Below are 18022 nucleotides of genomic sequence, written 5' to 3'. Positions count from 1 at the left end.
CTATGAGTTACCCAACCATGTGGATGAAGTCAGAGTCACCTTGTTACTCCAGCACCTGCAACAGCAGTTGGCATAGGAAAAAATCCTCAGTAAATATTCGTAGAAATGACATTTTAAAACCATCCAGTCTTATCTTTGAAAACTGCAGCCTTCAGGAAGATGTAAAAAGATGGGTACTTGTTAGGGGCCTACATCCTTAAAGGGCTTAACTAAGATCATGGTTGCTGAATGAAGTTCATTCTAAGTTCACTAAACTTGATTTATTACAATTAAGCTTCCTATTCTATCTTTTCTTTTGATTGCCTCTCCATGTTTAATATACCTTCTGCTTATAGAATCATACGGTGCCTGAAGTAACAATGAGAAAAATGGAGCCCCAGGAAGTCAAGGGATTTATCACAAATCACAAAGCTAAGTGGGAGAGTAAAGTAGAACACTCTGGAACTCTCAGCCCCTTTGTTACTCCTTCTAGTAGACCAAGGTGCTATGGAAATAATAATAAAAACTTGTATAAGCTTGTTTAAGCTTCCTTAACCAATTCAGAAGAAACTTTTTTTTTTTTTTAATAATTGCATGGGGCACCATACCCTGGAAAAAGTTGCCACCAGGTTTGTGCTTAACCCTTTCCAAACAAAGCCATCCACATATTTAATGTTAGAAATATTGGTCCCATACTGATAGCTGTGGTTTTCTTTTCTCAATTACAAAGCAATAAAATGTGAGCATATGTTCATCTATACATACTAGCTGTTGAATAAAACGAGGAGATACCGCACTGACCATAGTCCGTGTTTTCCGGCTCCCAACAATTTGATGGCCAAAAATAGGGTGTCTGTGGAATAAAAAGAAGTGCAACCCGGTTAAACACACACAAAATTTGTAGAGCTCTTGGTTTGTGAATTGTGTTCATCTCCAGCAGTTATCCAGAATAGTTTGCTGATAATGTATGTTTTGTAATCCAGGAAAAGTACCCAAAGAGGCATTGTAAGGCTTTTCTTCTACATTTACTTTGCTGAGCAATTTTCAGTCTCCAAATGTGTTGTGCAGCACCAGCAGGTACTTAAAATGTCATACATTTGCTGCAATTTTATGTCAGGTGACATAAAGCTAAAAGGTCTGATTGCATCATTCCAAAAAAAAAAAAAAGTGTTAACCCACAAAGACTGAAAGCAGACTATTAAATTCAGCAAGATCCCCAGATGAAATATATTTAAATATAACAAATTGTTTTCTATGATTCAAGTATCTCATTATTGCCTTCAGTAGATCCAATGCTCAACCATCAAAATTTTCCCTAAAACCTGGCAATCATCTGTCTGGCTTTGTTAATTATATAATGCTGCTGTCAACACTATCCAGCTAGATTTAAACAACTCTTCTGTCTCACTTTAAAAAAATATTTCTCCATAAAAACACTTATTGCTTCAAATTTTTTAACTGCAGAAACCAGAGGTGATTTTTTTTAAAACGAATTTTACTTGATTTAATTTTAATTTTAATCAATTTTAATTGATTGGTGTGATTAACAATCAACAGAAATCTCATTCTGTGAAATTCTAGAAACTGACTGACAAAACTACAAAGAAACTGATCAGGAAAACCCTGTTATCATCAACATTTTGTATGTTCTCATAGAGGTTTTCTAGCCTCACTAGATGGACATGCAGGGCTCCAGGCCATGAGGATGGCCACCTGTCTACTCTTTCAAACTGTGATGATGACTCTAGGACTCAATGAAACAAGACTGCAGACATCAAACTTGTGGGCTTACTTATATTTATTAGTCAGTTATGTTAGCTACCCATGTGTAATGAGCATACTTGAGGTAATCTCTGATTAACTGTTTGATAATTCTCCTACTGGAAGAGGGATTCTCAAGGCGGGGGGGAAAGGATAATTGGGGAGAACTGTTTGAATCTCTGGGGGAGAGTCTTTTCAAACTGCTCAGGACTCCAGGGATTTTGATTTACCCTCTACTCCTTCTTGGGAATTGCTGCAGGATAATAAAGAAATCTGCTGATGCTACACATGTGAACAAAGGGACGACAAATATTTAGGTGGGGTGGGGAGAGTTGAAACGCCGGACAAAGGAAGACATCAAGGATTTCTATGGCCCCATTCTCACGTGAATCCCACTTGACTCCTTGGGAAATAGAGCTTTGAGGGTAAAACTGGGTCAGAATCTAGGGGAACCACAGGAAACAAAGTAGTTAAAATCTTGTGGGCCACTAGTTTTGAGATACTTATCAAAAGTATTATTCCCTTTATTCTGTGAGGGGTGTGTGTGTGTGTGTGTGTGTGTGTGTGTGTGTGTGTGTACACTTATCTAACTTTTAAAATATCTATTCTAGTCAGACTGGCCAGACTCATACTTTTTTCTCAAAGCCACAAGGAATGTTCTTAACTGCATTCTTACAATTTTTCTTTATTCTTCTATCATTTACTTTAGTGAGAATTTCCTGACTAAAAATAAAAGAATAAAGCTATTTTATGCTGTGATATTATGTGGAAATGCCTTAAACCAGCATTCCTCACAAATATTGCAAGATTTTTTCTAGGAAACGTATTTTAATTTATAGTAAAAAAGAATTTAAAGAATAACAAATGCTTATAGTTTGTTGAAATTTAAAAATCTACTTTTAAAATTCAAGTAGACTTCAGGACATTTTAATGTATGAGTTTCTCTTTTCTTTTCACAGTTGGCTTCTTTAACTATGATAAAACTGATCCAGCCATTACTCAATAACCTTTGGCACATATACTAATGTAATGAAAGTCATGAAAGGGACCTGGAGAATCATGTCAGATCTCAATTACAGCTAGCTAAGAGAGGATAATTAGACAATTGCAAGTTTACAATAAATACAGAAATCACATGATTTAAAATGTGCTGAGAAATTGAGACAAATTTACATACTGCAGCATATCAGTGAGATTAAATGAAGAGTTCTGTTTGTCTCAAACTCATGCCCTGAAGCTTCTTCAGATTCCTAATGATGGTTAGAATCTCAATCATTCACTGAAGGAACAGTAAACATGATATTGCAAGTTTCCCATTTTAATTCATGATTTTTAAAATCCTCCCAGGGAGTTGAATTTCAGCTCAATGTAATAAAAAACTTTCTGCTGCTTGGAACCAACACAAAAATGGAAGAGTACACCTTGAACAATAATATGTTTTCTATTATTAGGGCTGTTCAAATATAAACTGATTAATGCCTTCACAGACATTAAAGCAAGAATTCAATTATCCCTGACTTCTCTGGAGTGTCCTTTGTTTTTTAAATCTCGGTTTTAAGATCCTATGATTATTAGATTTACAAATACGGCACATTTAGATCCTATTTCAAATGTGAACAGGTCATTAAAATATTTAACATTAATTAATGGAATTTGAAAGACTATTTATACATCTACCTAGGCACATTGAAAACTTGCTAAACTTCTGCCTATACCACTTGCACCCATTCCCTTGTCTTGTTCTAAAGCTCTTTAAAAACAGTCTCTACTTTCTCCAGAATATATGGTGGCCCATTCCCAACTCTGCACATCTTTGACCCATGACCATGACTAAGACATGTAAACCTTGTCTGCCTACTAATTTCAGTCTGGGAATGACAAGTGCAGAGTTAAAGATTGCAAATTAGGTTAACTCAAGACACCATCACAAACTTTGGGCCCATGTGTGAGCTAGTTTGCTTTAAGGAAAAATTTTAAATTAGATAATTCTCCAGAGATAAACAGACTACATCCAATGCCTCCCTCATAGATATGTTCTTTTACACAGAGATGATTTTAGTTGTAATATTGATTGTGAAGATAGATAAAAGTTGTTATTTTTGTAAAAAGAAAAATCCTTTCATTCAGAATTTGTGAGATTTTTATTAGGCCTAAAGTTTACTTATAGTCTCTATATGAAAAATTTTTCAAAGAAAGTAAGATTATATGGAAAATGTAATCCTGCAGTAGCAGAAAAGTAACTCCCTTAAAAAAATCAAAAAGTGTTACAAATACATAAATATTTTGTTTACTAATCACTAATAATTTTTATTTATTAAAAGTTACCTTTAGGAACTTGAGTTACCTTAATTTATTAATAAGCTATTTTAAGCTACCATTACTTTAACTGTATAAAGGATAATGTTCCTTTATTTTAAAGCCTTTTAAAATTAATTAATTTAATTTATGTTGCTTGAAAACTTAGATTTCAAGAGACTGCTTCATCTCCTAGCTATTTGGTGCATAAAGTCCTGTGACTATTTGCCTTGGATAAAAAGGTCCTGAGGAAGTGGCAGTGAGAGTGTTCTAGGAAGACAAAGGTCTTTAAATGTTTTTAAAACATATTCCCTCTTTGTTCTCTGTTTGTCTCGCCAAGTTCTTTGGCACCCAAGTTATTTTGTCATTTATTTAGATATAGAACATCTAATGATATTTAGAACAAGTGAGAAAGAATGCTCCAATGTCTACAAGTTTGACATAGGGGAGAATCCTCTAAAAATACATAAGAGCTAGAGTCTGAACTCTGGCATTAAATGTGCCTTAATTTTATGGGCTAGAACCCACCAGCCAGTTATTAATGAACTATATTGCCTAATGAAATGTAGCATCTACTTCAGGTAAATCATTGTGAACTCAAGTGTCAACTACATGCTCAAGGACCAAAATCAGAGTTCACAATCACTTCTGAAAGAACAATAGCATCTGTTTCATTTGGAAATGACCTAAACGACTCTTCTCAGTTTACAGGTTATCTACGGTATAGTTTTGTCTCAGATGAGTGCGCACACACAAAGTATCACGCACGTCAGGCTTCACAGTCTTCTTGTAGGAAGCCTCAGACACTGACATGCAGAAGGCTTGTATAATTAGCTGAATTCTGCATTGGAGTTTCAAGCATTCCCATGAGAATCTGCTTGGACTGAAGACAGTCTTGTATCATGGACAGGGTCCAGAGTATAATCAATTCAGTTACACTTCTCAGCTTCCTTCCCAGTGGCTAATGTAGCTTACACATGAAGAACTCTCCCACGTCCTGAATTCCAGCAAGCCACTCTGAATTTTTCTCAAGCTTTAATATAAAACGTAACTTCAATCATCACACAGTTTAGCTTTCACAAATCATCATAACCAAGCACATTCTTTCCCTGCTTATTTTTTTTCTGTCTTATATTTAACATTAATTAGTTTCTAACTAGACTAAGCCAAATAAAATAAGTCATATTTTCAAAATTTTTGTAAAAACAATCAACAAACAAAATGCAGACTTCTATATTACCGTTAAGGAATATTTTCATTAAACTTACCTGAAACCGATAAAAGGTGCCATCATCTTTGAGTGTGAGGACGTGATCCGAGATTGGAAAGAAGTAGCCATGGGCAGCCATTAATGTTCCTAAATGGAGCGCCTCCACTGTTTCATGAAAACAAACAAACAAAAATGTATACAAATTTTTTTTTATGTTGATTTGCAGGAGTATAGGATTTTATCTTGTTCCCTTTTAAGCACATTCTTTTTTTTTATGTTATGTCAATCACCATACATTACATCATTAGTTTTTGATATAGTGTTCCATGATCCATTGTTTGCGTAGAACACCCAGTGCTCCATGCAGAACGTGCCCTCTTTAATACCCATCACCAGGCTAACCCATCCCCCTACCCATCTCCCCTCTTAAACCCTCAGTTTGTTTCCCGGAGTCCACAGTCTCTCATGGTTCGTCTCCCCCTCCGATTTCCCCCCCTTCATTTTTCCCTTCCTACGATCTTTTTTTTTTTTTTTAACATATAATGTATTATTTGTTTCAGAGGTACAGGTCTGTGAGTCAATAGTCTTACACAATTCACAGCGCCTTTTGAGCACATTCTTGCATCCAAATTCTTGGCATCCTAAACAACTTGGCTTTGAATTTTTCCTTTTTCCATCTCTTTCACAGAGGGTACTAAGGTGGCTCTGGTTCCACGTAGTAACTGTGCAATGACCAACCAGTGCGTGAGAACATAACACTGTGGAATGCTGAGACCAGAAGGCTATTCTGACATCACAGAATCCGACTCCTTCATTTTATAGATGGGATATATTTTGCTCTATGTTAATAGTCTTCCACAAACAATTATATTTGGCATTTACATAGCACTTTAAAACTTTATTTTTATTTTTTTATTTTATTTTTTCTTTTCTCTTTATTGTATTTATTTATTTATTTATTTTTAATTTAATTTAATTTCATTATGTGATGTTAGTCACCATACATCATTAGTTTTTGATGTAGTGATCCATGATTCATTGTTTTCGTATAACACCAGCTGCTAGATTTTATTTATTTATTTGAGAGAGAGACCACAAGTGTGGGGGGGAAGGCAGAGGAAGAGGGAGAAGCAGGCTCCCCACTGAGTAGGGATCCTGATGCAGGAGCGACCCCAGGACCCCCATCATGACCTGAGCTGAAGGCAGACGCTTAACCGACTGAGCCACGCAAGTGCCCCTAGCACTTTAAACTTTTAAAAGTGTTCTCACTTGCATCACCCCCCAGACTATATAGTGGATAATCCAATACTATCAGCAATTTTTCTAATGGGATGGATCATTATTACATGATGTCATCAGCGAAAGTTAAGGCATCCAAAACCATTTATGCTACATTAAGTGAGTGCTAAGCAACGATTTATGCTGCTTCTATAGTCCTGTGATCATCTGGACTGCTCTAGTTTCTACTACTCTATATTCAGTGTTCTAGATATGGACCATGCAGAGGTTTATTTGACAATAAAAAGATTACACTTTTCCAGAAGGCTGAGAAACAGGTGGAATATAATACTGTGATACTCATACTCCTTTTATAGCAGTCAACAATTTCTTCCAACAAAATGGTTAATAAAATTTGGTCAACACAGTTACTATTGCAGTCATGCAGGAACAATATAAAGTTTGCTAACTTAGAGTCTGGCAACCATGGAACTATGCACAATAGTTTTTCAGTCCATTGGAAAGTTAGATTTATTGATCTGTTTTGCATCTTTATATACAGTTTACTTATGGATTTATTTCTGTTTCTTAGACAAGTAAATGGTTCTTTTTTTTTTTTTTAAGATTTTATTTATTTATTTGACAGAGAGAGACATAGCGAGAGAGGGAACACAAGCAGGGGGAGTGGGAGAGGGAGAAGCAGGCTTCCCGCTGAGCAGGGAGCCAGATGCGGGGCTCATCCCAGGATGCTGGGATCATGACCTGAGCCGAAGGCAGACGCTTAATGACTGAGCCACCAGGCGCCCCAAGTAAATGGTTCTTTAACTCGGGAATTCTTACAGTAGTTCCAGGAATGTGTGGATCTATCTGTCCAGCTGTCAATCCTGGGGCGCTTTGATATTCCAGCCAGTACTGAGTCACTAAACAGCTTGCTATGGTGCAGGGAAGCATAAGAACCCTTCCCCTGTCCTCTACCTTCCTATGCCTATGTGGGCTAATAATACATTTTAGTTTTTAATTTTATTAAAAAATTAAATTTTATCTACCATGAGGTACTATGGTGCCCCTTTTAATTGTCATTTAGCATCTTGTAAACACTTCAGTTGGTAACTTCTACTTCTGGCCTCTCACTGTGTTGTACTTGTCAATAATAAAGAAGAACTGTCAATCATTCTCTTTGCCATGCCCTTGGAAGACTGTTATTAAGGGTCCCAGCCATCATCTTATCCACACTTCCAATTAAGTGCCTCCCTGCATAGAATGTTACTTTGCTACAAAGGAGTAATTTTTTCACCATATATATATCATGTCTGCATCCTTTTAGCTCAAAGTCAAGACCTTCTCAAAGCCTGTGTTGCTTACAGCTACATACCCACATGTTCTGTGACTCTTGCTGAAACTCAGGAGCTAGTGGGGTGTTGTAGGAAGAACAAAACCTTTGGAGACACTCGCTAGCTTTTGTTACTTAAACTCTGTGTGCCTCTCCCACTTATTAATAGAGGTAGCAAACCCACCTTGCAGGTTGGTATGAGAACCAAACAAGAATATATGTAAAGAAGTTGCACAGGAGACATTCAATAGATGGTAGCTGCTATGCTTCATTATTTACACATGAATTCAGGTCACTTTTCTCCAAAGCACTGTTAGGAAATCCACTTGCATAAATTTGCCTCAACTGGGCTGAGAGAAATTGGCAGTCCTAAATAGCATCCTAAGCAGCCAATATTATTTTGTGTGTGTGTGGATTGTGTATAAAATTGAAAGAGTGAGAGAATCTATAAGGATTGCTGGCCCATAACAATGAGCAGGTGCTTACAGCCTCGCTCATATTCTGAGTCCCTGGATGCTCCCGTCAGGTAGCACTAGTTAGGGCAACACATTACATCTGTTTTAGAATTGCAAAGTCAGGTGGCCCACCTATCTTGTTATAACCATCTTTACTTGTTTTATTCCCAGCAATCTGTGGCCTAGGAAAATATTATTAGCACAACTTTCCAGAAATGGAATTGAGTTATGTCACACGAGAAAGTTTGCAAGAATAGATTCAAGAAAGGAAAACTGAGATGTCCAGAAAGATAAATAGTAAAGGGCTTCAGATCTCTAATCATAGGAATGAGTGTGACTAAAATAAAATAAACAACAGAAACCAGTGGGGTGCTAAAGGGCTGATGAGGATTAGAAAATTATAGTGAAAGTAAATATAACGAAGCTGCAGAAAAAAATCAGAAGCAAATAAACATAAGCATGTTCTTACCTTCCTGCATCCATTAGATACTGATTCTGAGAGATCATACATTTCTAGAGGGCTGGGTGCATGTCAGCTGGTTTTCCTCATGTAGCACTACCATACATGATCAGATCATAGGTGTCATGAGCTTTGTCAGAGGACCACCAGAGAACGTGGCTCCAGGACAGGAAAAATGCTTAGAGGAAAAGTCAGGGAGTCGAGGTAGACTGTCTGCTTTATTTCAGACTGTTAGCTTGGCACTTAGCATATCAAGAGTAGAAGTAGCTATTGAACCAATATTTGCTGAATGAGTAAATAAGTCAATTTATGAATCAATGACACAACAAAAATATGAAAAAGGGAGTGCTGCATGAAAAAAGAACAAACTAGTTATTTTGTGCTGTGATGATGAGCAGCTTGTTCAGCTCTTCAGAGATAATGCAGATGTTCATAATCTTGTTTCAAGATACTTTTATAAGCTTTGGAGGTGAGGCTGTGGTAGGTCTTTTATTACAGGAAAAGGTAGTAGTGAGATTAATGGCACACACACACCACTAAGAGACCTGAGAGTGGGCAGGGGGTAGTGTTCTCAAGGCTGACCTGTTTATTGCTGGTGATAAAGATGGAGCTACACTTCCCCATGGTCCCTCTGCTTCTGAATCCCAGCACAGCCTTAACCTAATAAGAATCCAGAGGACTGCTGACAGTCTTGGAACAAAGTGTTGCAAGAGTTTAATGAGAAATCCATCAAGATCGCCCTTCCCAGTAATGACACACCAGATGGCTCCACCACGTTATGCTTCTCGGCAAAATAATCACTAATTAATCTTGTACATGTGTTATTCGCGTCACCCACACAGCTAAATAAAGTTCAACAACAAACCTACCATAAAATTCAATTTTATTTTTCTTTTGGACAGTCAAGCCATGAACAAACTGAGAAATAAAAATCCATCTCCAAACAACTGTTACTATGTGAACAGCCTAGTGTAGCTTTGTTAAGCCTGATCTATTCATCACATTACTTCACCCCAAGCCCTGGAGCAGGAGAATTATCAAAATCCTTTAAAAGCAAAGAGAATTCTGCATAACATAATTTACTTTTGAATCACGACTACTTGAGAAAGTTAATAGGATGAAAGCATGTTATAAAATAGGCTTGTGTTGTTTAGTGCTAGATTTCTATACTCAGTTCTACACTTAAAACATATTTTAAAAACTCAATAATATTTTCCTTATCCTGAGGTCCAATTCTTGGCAGTCTCAGCCCCTCCCAAATACAGTCCATAATTTTGAAGTGATGGAAGAATGCCTCTGAGTCAAGAAAATAATAATAAAAAAGTATCACTAAATTATGTTTTTATTCCTATAATTTATTTTTATTTTCTGTGTATGTATTAGGAATTGGATTGTTTCATTATTAGCACACAACATACTTGATGTGGTAAATATGATTACTGTGTGGAGAGAAATATTTTAGAAGGAAATCCACTCAAAATAGAAAAAATGACAGCTGATGATATGATATTAGGGAGAGAAAAAGCTAAAAAGCAGACAGACAGAGGTAAGTTACTAAACAGTAAAATAACAGGCATTCATCATGATGATCCTGTGTCATAAAGATTTTGTTGAGCTTATTACTCTCTGTTTAAGAAGACAGGGAAGTGGTCACTTTAGAAGTACTTCAAAATATAACTTTTTAAAGAAGTGGCACTTGAAAAGGTAAGGTTAGTCATGTGGAAAAATCATATATGCAGCACATTTTATTCTCCAAGGCCAAATAAAAGTAAACTATTACTATATTTAGGAATATCTAAGTTCATTTTCTCAATAGTAAGAGTTAATGAAAGAAGTAAGTATCTGGGCTTTCATCTTTCTTTCTTTCTTTCTTTTTTTTTTTAAAGCACTGTTTCCACATAGAAAAATCAAGTGTTGTTTGCTTTTTAGCAATCATAATCAGGACGTAGAAGTGGAATAACATGGCGATATAGAATAGATAAGATAAAATAGGTTCTATTTGGTAGAAGTAAAAACAGAGGCATAGTTTAGATCAATTTGGGGGAACGCACTAATTAAGACAAGTAAATAATATCTCCAAACAAAGGAGCTGAGTACAGAGGTGAAGCAGCCAGGCTGGGCAAGCCCGCTGCCTGGGTTCAAATCCTGACTCCCTCATTCGCTGGCTGTGTGACTTGGCAACAGACTTGCACTCTCTGGGCCTCAGTGTACTCATCTGTAAAATGGGGATAATAAAATACTGATGTCAAAGTTTTGTTGTGAGGATCAACTGAGATAATATGTGCAATGTGCTTTAAAAAGCCACTCACATAGAAATGCTCCAAACCTTGAGTTATTATCAATTAGTTGATACTTACAGAAGGACACTTTCAGTGGCACTTAGTCTAGTTTAGTCCAGTGCTAAAGCAATGAGGAAACTGGTAGCTTACAGGTCATGTATAACACTTACAGTTCAATATCTTTAAAGTTCTCCAGGTGATCAGACTGGGGGGTCTTTTGTGTGCAGATGATGAATGTGCTCTGGAATACACTTCCATTTTTTCTTAGACAGCAAAGAACACTGCCCAAAATCCCAAAGATCGGGTATCATAGTTATAGAGAAAGATTTCCAAAGGTAATATATTCTGCACACTGGGTTTACAATCCAAAACCTGACAATGCCGGAAATCACTGGGAAAGCTCCTGGTTCAGGAGAGAGGTAGGCAGGACTGACTGATGAGGAAACAGTGAGGTGACAGTGCTGAGAAATAATGGTGACAGAGGAATCACCGGGAGAGCAGTCAGAAGACAGATGAATTCTGAGGAAAGCATATTTGCTCAGGACTCAAAAAAATCAACCCATTAAGAAAAAACAATTGGCACCATCATAAATCAGTGGCCCTTATCAGACACACAGAGAACAGTCTAGATGCCTAATATCAGCAGGTATGACACCTTAAGAAATTATTTAAATATGAAGAGCAATGAAAAAATTTAAAAAGAGAGAGAGATCTATGCAATATTGTTAAGGAGAACTGGTTTAAGATCTATGTCATGTAAGGGGCACCTGGGTGGCTCAGTCGGTTAAGCTTCCGATTCTTGATTTTGGCCCAGGTCATGATCCCAGGGTTGTGAGATCGAGCCCCAGGTCAGGCTCTGTGCTTAGTGCAGAGTCTGCTTGAGATTCTCCCTCCCCTTCCCCCCACCAAATAAATAAATAAATAAATAAATAAATAAAATCTTTAAAAAAAATCTATGTTCTATAATAACTACATGATATCAGGATGTTCATTTCACAGTATATCCCTCCATATAACCGGCAGTTCCATCATTGTACAAAATGAACTGCATCTTAACAAGACTATCATATTTATAGGTGTGATTGGTGCATAGAATGGTATTCAGATGAGAGAAAATCACTTTGAGTTCATCCAAGAATGGTGCAAGAAACGGTAACAATCACAAGAGCCAAGGCAATAATAAATTATTGTGGAAAGAAACATTCCCTCTAAAATTCAGCATACATTCTACAAAATTTCCACCAGTTAACTGGCTGAATGAGTTGGAAGAAAGGTGGGGCGTTGAGTTAACTTTAACAGCAGGGGGTTTCCATAGCATGTGTTGCTTTAAATCAGCAACAGCACATGCTACTGAACAGGCACGCATGTGTATTAAGAAGAAACATGCTCAACTGCAGGTCATGGAATTTGAATTCTAATCCTAATTTAGTTCTATGACTACATATCTTGAGTAAGTCATCTTGTTTCTCTGGACCTTAGAGTCGGCATCCATAAATACAGGGCTGGATCACCAAACTTTTTCCAGCTCTGATTCTATGGTGTACAACCAACCTTCACACTGGAAGCCCTGGCCAAAATGCTGCCACCCTTATTTTGCCTCTTTGTCAAAGGGAAATTGATTTTTCTTCTTCTGCAGGTAATCCTGCCATGTCCATGGCCAATACTCCAAAAATAAAAAATGTACATTATAAAATACAATACTTAATTTGAATTTCAGTTGCTTAAAACTCAATCTTCATGATGATCAGAGCTGTTATGGTAAAGAATTTTGTGTGCACAGAGAAAATGTCATACTTATTCCAAATAATAGGAACTGGGTTGATGTGTGTGTTCTATTTATATATTTTCTAAAGCTAGTTGTAAAAATGCAGGCATGATATGGGAATAACCAGTAACTCACCCCACACAACAAAATGCCATGAATGAATTTGGTTTGAAAAACAAGTGTCACTCCTAAAGAATAAGCAACATAATCTTCTGATAATACCTGTTAACAGCATCTCTTTTTTAAAAAATCACTGTTCATTAATGTATTTAAACCATGATTAAGTAGAAGACTAATTTCAAAACTATAGCCTTGATCATACAGTCACAGTTATTATGAAATTTCTAAACAAAACCAGATATAATTTCCTTTAGTATGTATTTTGCAGAAGTGAATGCTTCCACTGGGGGAGAAGTTTAGGACATCAGAACTGATGTCTGAAACTCTCTAGATCATCTTTATCACCTGGCATTGGTGTCCTTTTTAATTTTTATTTTATTTTATTATTTTATTTTATATTATTAAATAGGCTCCATGCCCAGCATGGAGCCCAACGTGGGGCCTGAACTCAAAATCCTGAGATCAAGACCTAAGCGGAGATTAAGACTCGGACACTCAACCGACTGAGCCACACAGGTACCTACCCACCTGGTGTCCTTTTTTATACACAAACAATGAATCATGGAACACTACATCAAAAACTAATTATGTACTGTATGGTGACTAATATAACATAATAAATAAATAAACAATAAAAAAATAAAATAAAAATCCCACTTTACATAAACACATGTACTTACCAGTTTCATTTTCTTATGTTTGTGTCTATATGTTGGTTTATGTGTGTGTTGGAAACCAATACCTGGAAATAAGCAACTTCTGGGAATACCTGAATTCTAATGTACAATACATGCCAAGATATAATCAATAGAGATGGTACCTTGCAAGGAACAGTTTGGAAACCAAAGGGGGTAAATTTATTAAGTGAGATGCATTCATTAAAATAATTGTTCTTTTTGCTGTTTCAAAACAGCACAACAGTCCATCAATAATTTGATTTTGATTTTAAATACCACAAAAAAATCATAACTATGCAGAGCAGTGAGAATAAGGCAGGTTCAGAAACCAGAATGAAGAAATACAGATGAGCTAATTAAAGGATTAACACCCCCCCTACGAAAAAAGTCTCTATTTTCGTACAGTAAGTCAGAATTTAAACACCAGATGTTTTTAAAGGATTAAAATCAAATCTAAAAATATATGGCTTCTTAAGTTTCTTCTAATAAAGTGTGTAGACAGCTCTACTTGCCAGAATTCAAATCAAGAAATTCTAGATGCTGTATAGACATGAATAATAAGAAATGACTGAACCTCAGTGGGTTTGAAATCTTTGTGGATAACACTTCTATACTTGCACCTGCTGGAGAGAACACAGCAGTTTATGGGGCAATAGTCAGAGCACAGACTTTGAGCAACATTGTCCGGCTTTTGCTGCATATTAGAAATCCTCTAGTTTCAGATATTTTGGATATTTGAATTTTTAAAAATTTCACTATCATAAACACCAGAGTAATAAACATTCTTATAACATAGTCATTGCACATATCTCTAGCTTCACTTCTCCTCTGAATTCCTATATTGTATTTCCAAGAGCCTGTGTGACATCTCCACTTGAATACTGAATAGACCTCTTGCATTTATCACGGTAAAACTGAACTGTTGACTTTCATCTCAAACCTGCTCTTCTTCTTGCAGTATTTCCCATATCAGTAGATGTCAGTGATTTTCATTCAATTTCTCAAACCAGAGCCCTTGAATTGTTTTTGATGTCTGTCTTTCCATCACTTATCACATCCAGTCCAGGAGCACATTCTGATAATTGTTCCTTGTGAACCCAGAATCTACACCCCCTCCGCCACCACCAACCCAAGCTTGTATCTCTTGGCTGAATCACTGAGATAACATTCAGACTAGTTTCCATTCATGCCCTGCTCTTTGCCACATTGATTATTTTAAACTGTAAATCCAGCAATTCCACTTACAGGTATTTATCTGAAGAAAACAACAACAACAACAACAACAAAACCACTTTCAAATAGACTTATATGCACCCTTATGTTCATAGTAGCGTTATTTACAATAGCCAAGATATGGAAGCAACCCAAGTGTCCATCAATAGATAAATGCATATAGAAGATGTGATTTCTCTCTCTCTCTCACACACACAATGGAATATTATTACTCAGCCACAAAAAAAGTAAGAGATCTTGCCATTTGCAATAACATGGGTGGACCTAGAGGATATTACACTAAGTGAAATTAAGTCAGACAGAGAAAGACAAATACCATATGATTTCACTTATGTGTGGAGTTTAAAAAACAAAACAAATGGACAAACAAAACAAAACAGAAACAGACTCATAGATACAGAGAACAAAGTGATGGATACCAGAGAGGAGAGGGTCGGAGGATGGAAGGAATTGGTGAAAGGGATTAAGAAGCTCAGGCTTCCAGTTATAAAGTGAATACAACACAGGGCTATAGTGTACAGCATAGAGAATATAGTCAATAATATTGTAACACCTTTGTTTGGTGACAGATGGTAACTTGACTTACTGTGGTGAGCATTTTCTAATGTATAAAAATACTGAATCACTGTTATACCCCTGAAACTAATACAGTATTGTATGTCCATTATTCTTCAATAAAAAATGTAAATCAGATCATGTCATTCTTAGTAAACTCATTTTCCAATAAGTTTTCATATTTCTTAGAATAGAGCTCTAATTCCTTGACTTGGCCTTAGAAAATCCTACATGATCTGGCCACCAGTTACTTCTCTGTCTTCCTCCCCTATTATCCACCCCTTCACACATCCTGCTCTAGCATACAGACCTCCTGGCTGTACCTCAAACATACCAGGCATGTGCCTGCCATGAGGTTTTGCATTTCCTGTTTTCTTTGCCTGGAATGCCAGCACTCTTCCTCCAGAGAGCTAAACATCCCACTTCATTCCTTCAGTTAGTATAAAATAGGATTCACTCCCTACATATCCTTTTACTACTGTGTCTTCTCTTCATAGCACTCATTACCACTTACCATATGACACATTTATCTATTTATTATTAATCTTTTCCAATGAACATGTAAGCTTCCGTGTGAGTTGGAACTTTTTTTTTAGTTGTTTCATTTGTTTATTTACTTTTTGGTTTGCTATCTTATCAGTGGCTTAATTTTCTGTAATATTACAAGCAACTAAAAAATGTATCAGCAAAAATGGACACATGAATTCTATATTATTTCATAGAACAAATTCTTAGAAATAATATAATGGAGTCAAAAGTTACAGACATTTTTAAAGCATTGCTATAAGGAAGGGAAAAATGAAGGGGGCGAAATCAGAGGGGGAGACGAACCATGAGAGACTAAGGACTCTGAAAAACAAACTGAGGGTTCTAGAGGGGAGAGGGTGAGGGGATGGGTTAGCCTGGTGATGGGTATTAAAGAGGGCACGTTCTGCATGGAGCACTGGGTGTTAGATGCAAACAATGAATCATGGAACACTACATCAAAAACTAATGATGTAATGTACGGTGATTAACATAATAAAAAAACTAATGATGTAAAAAAAATAAAGCATTGCTATATACTACAAACTTAATTTCTAAAAATGTATATAATTTAAATTCTCACCAGGAGGTTATAAATGTATTGGTATCCCTGTAAACTTGTGAACCATTTGGCATTAGGATTTATTTCCTCATTCTTCATTTGCTGGAATAAATGGTGTCTTGCTTTAGTTTGAATTAATTTGAGTTGTACTACATATTGAATTTTAGCTAAAATTAACAGTCTTATTATACCTAGCATGAATAAAAGAAAAATACATCCAGGGTTACCAGTGAAGGCTTTGAGAAAGGCTGGGTTAGACTATGCATGGAAGGGTATTAGACTCGTGGGAAGAGTGATGTCCTTCAATTTCTCTCCAATTCTCCTGAAAATGCTTTCCTTTCTAATTCTTCATTTTTGATTTGTTCCCTACACTTACCTTATATAATTAAATTATAATCCCTTTTTATTTCCTTTAAATTTTTCTCTATTACTGATTCATACCAGGCTTTAGCAATTTACTCCATGAGTCTTCATTTCTTCATCCATCCATCCTTTCATCCAACCAACCATCCATCCATCCATCCGTCTTGCTATCCATCTAACATATAATTATTCAGTTTCTGCTTGGTTTCATTCCATGGATACAAAGGTGAATATAACATTCTCTCTGTTTCTATCTTCAAAACTCATAATGCAGTGGAATAATTATGCTTAAAAAAGCAAATAATGACTTCTGGTTTCAATTGAGGCATGATAAAGAGCTTAGAAGATAATCACTCCCATCCTTACAATAAGGAAAAGCTGGACAAGCTGAAAATCAACTTTTCCTGGAGCATTCTGACAACTAAGTTTGCAGGACAAACTTCCACCTGAAAATATGCAGAGACAGGCTCAGGGACACAGCCCAGATTTACTTATATAAAGCATCAATTCATCTTTTTTTTCCCTTAGTGATAAACCTAACAAAATATAAACAGAATCTGTGTGGAAAAAAAATAAGAAAACCCTGACAAAAGAAATCAAATAAAATTTTTAAATGGAGACATATTTCATGTTCATGGACTGGAATACTCACTATTTTTAAGGTGGCTTTTTGTTTCAATTTGATCCACAGATTCATTGCAATACCAATCAAAATCCTAGCAAGCTATTTTGTAGATACTGATAGAATGTGCTATATGTTGGCTAATTGAATTTAAATAATAAAAAAAAAGAATGACCCTAGAGTTCATATGGAAAGGCAAAAGACCCAGTATAACCAATATAATACTAAAGATTAAAAACAAAGTTGGAAGATTTACACTATAGGACTTCAAGATTTACTTTAAAGCTGTATAGTAATAAAGGTAGTACAGTATTGGTGAAAGAACAGACAAATAGATGAACAGAACAGAATACAGAGCCCAGAAATAGACCCACACAAATACAGGCAATTGATCTTAAACAAAAGTGCAAAGGGTATTTAATAGAAAAAAGGATACTTTTTTCCCAGCATTATTTGTTATTTTACATAACCAATTGTTGTGTAAAAAGAAACCCAATGAACCTAGACACAGACCTTACCACTGATGATGTAAACCTCGCTGTAAAGTGACACCCCCCCCCGCAACACACACACACTTCATACTGTTCTTTGGAAAGAAGTTACTAAATGTAGT

At 36.1% G+C, this 18022-nt stretch overlaps 1 protein-coding gene across 6 annotated transcripts in view; it reads right to left on the bottom strand.

The window, feature by feature from the left end:
• RGS7 (regulator of G protein signaling 7) overlaps positions 1-18022 on the bottom strand; it is a 510082-nt gene that overhangs the window by 119562 nt on the left and 372498 nt on the right. For all 6 annotated transcript variants that reach the window (XM_036070634.2, XM_036070633.2, XM_036070635.2 and 3 more), the window contains 2 exons: positions 5304-5410; positions 781-832 (listed from right to left, as the gene is read on the bottom strand). In XM_036070634.2, the coding sequence (XP_035926527.1) occupies positions 781-832; positions 5304-5410 (159 nt within the window). The remainder of the gene's footprint in view (positions 1-780; positions 833-5303; positions 5411-18022) is intronic.

Source organism: Halichoerus grypus, chromosome 7 (assembly GCF_964656455.1).
Source record: "Halichoerus grypus chromosome 7, mHalGry1.hap1.1, whole genome shotgun sequence".
In the NCBI taxonomy this organism is placed as follows: Eukaryota; Metazoa; Chordata; class Mammalia; order Carnivora; family Phocidae; genus Halichoerus; species Halichoerus grypus.
The sequence above is the reverse complement of the archived record's forward strand: the minus strand, read 5'-3'. Positions and strand labels throughout refer to the sequence as shown.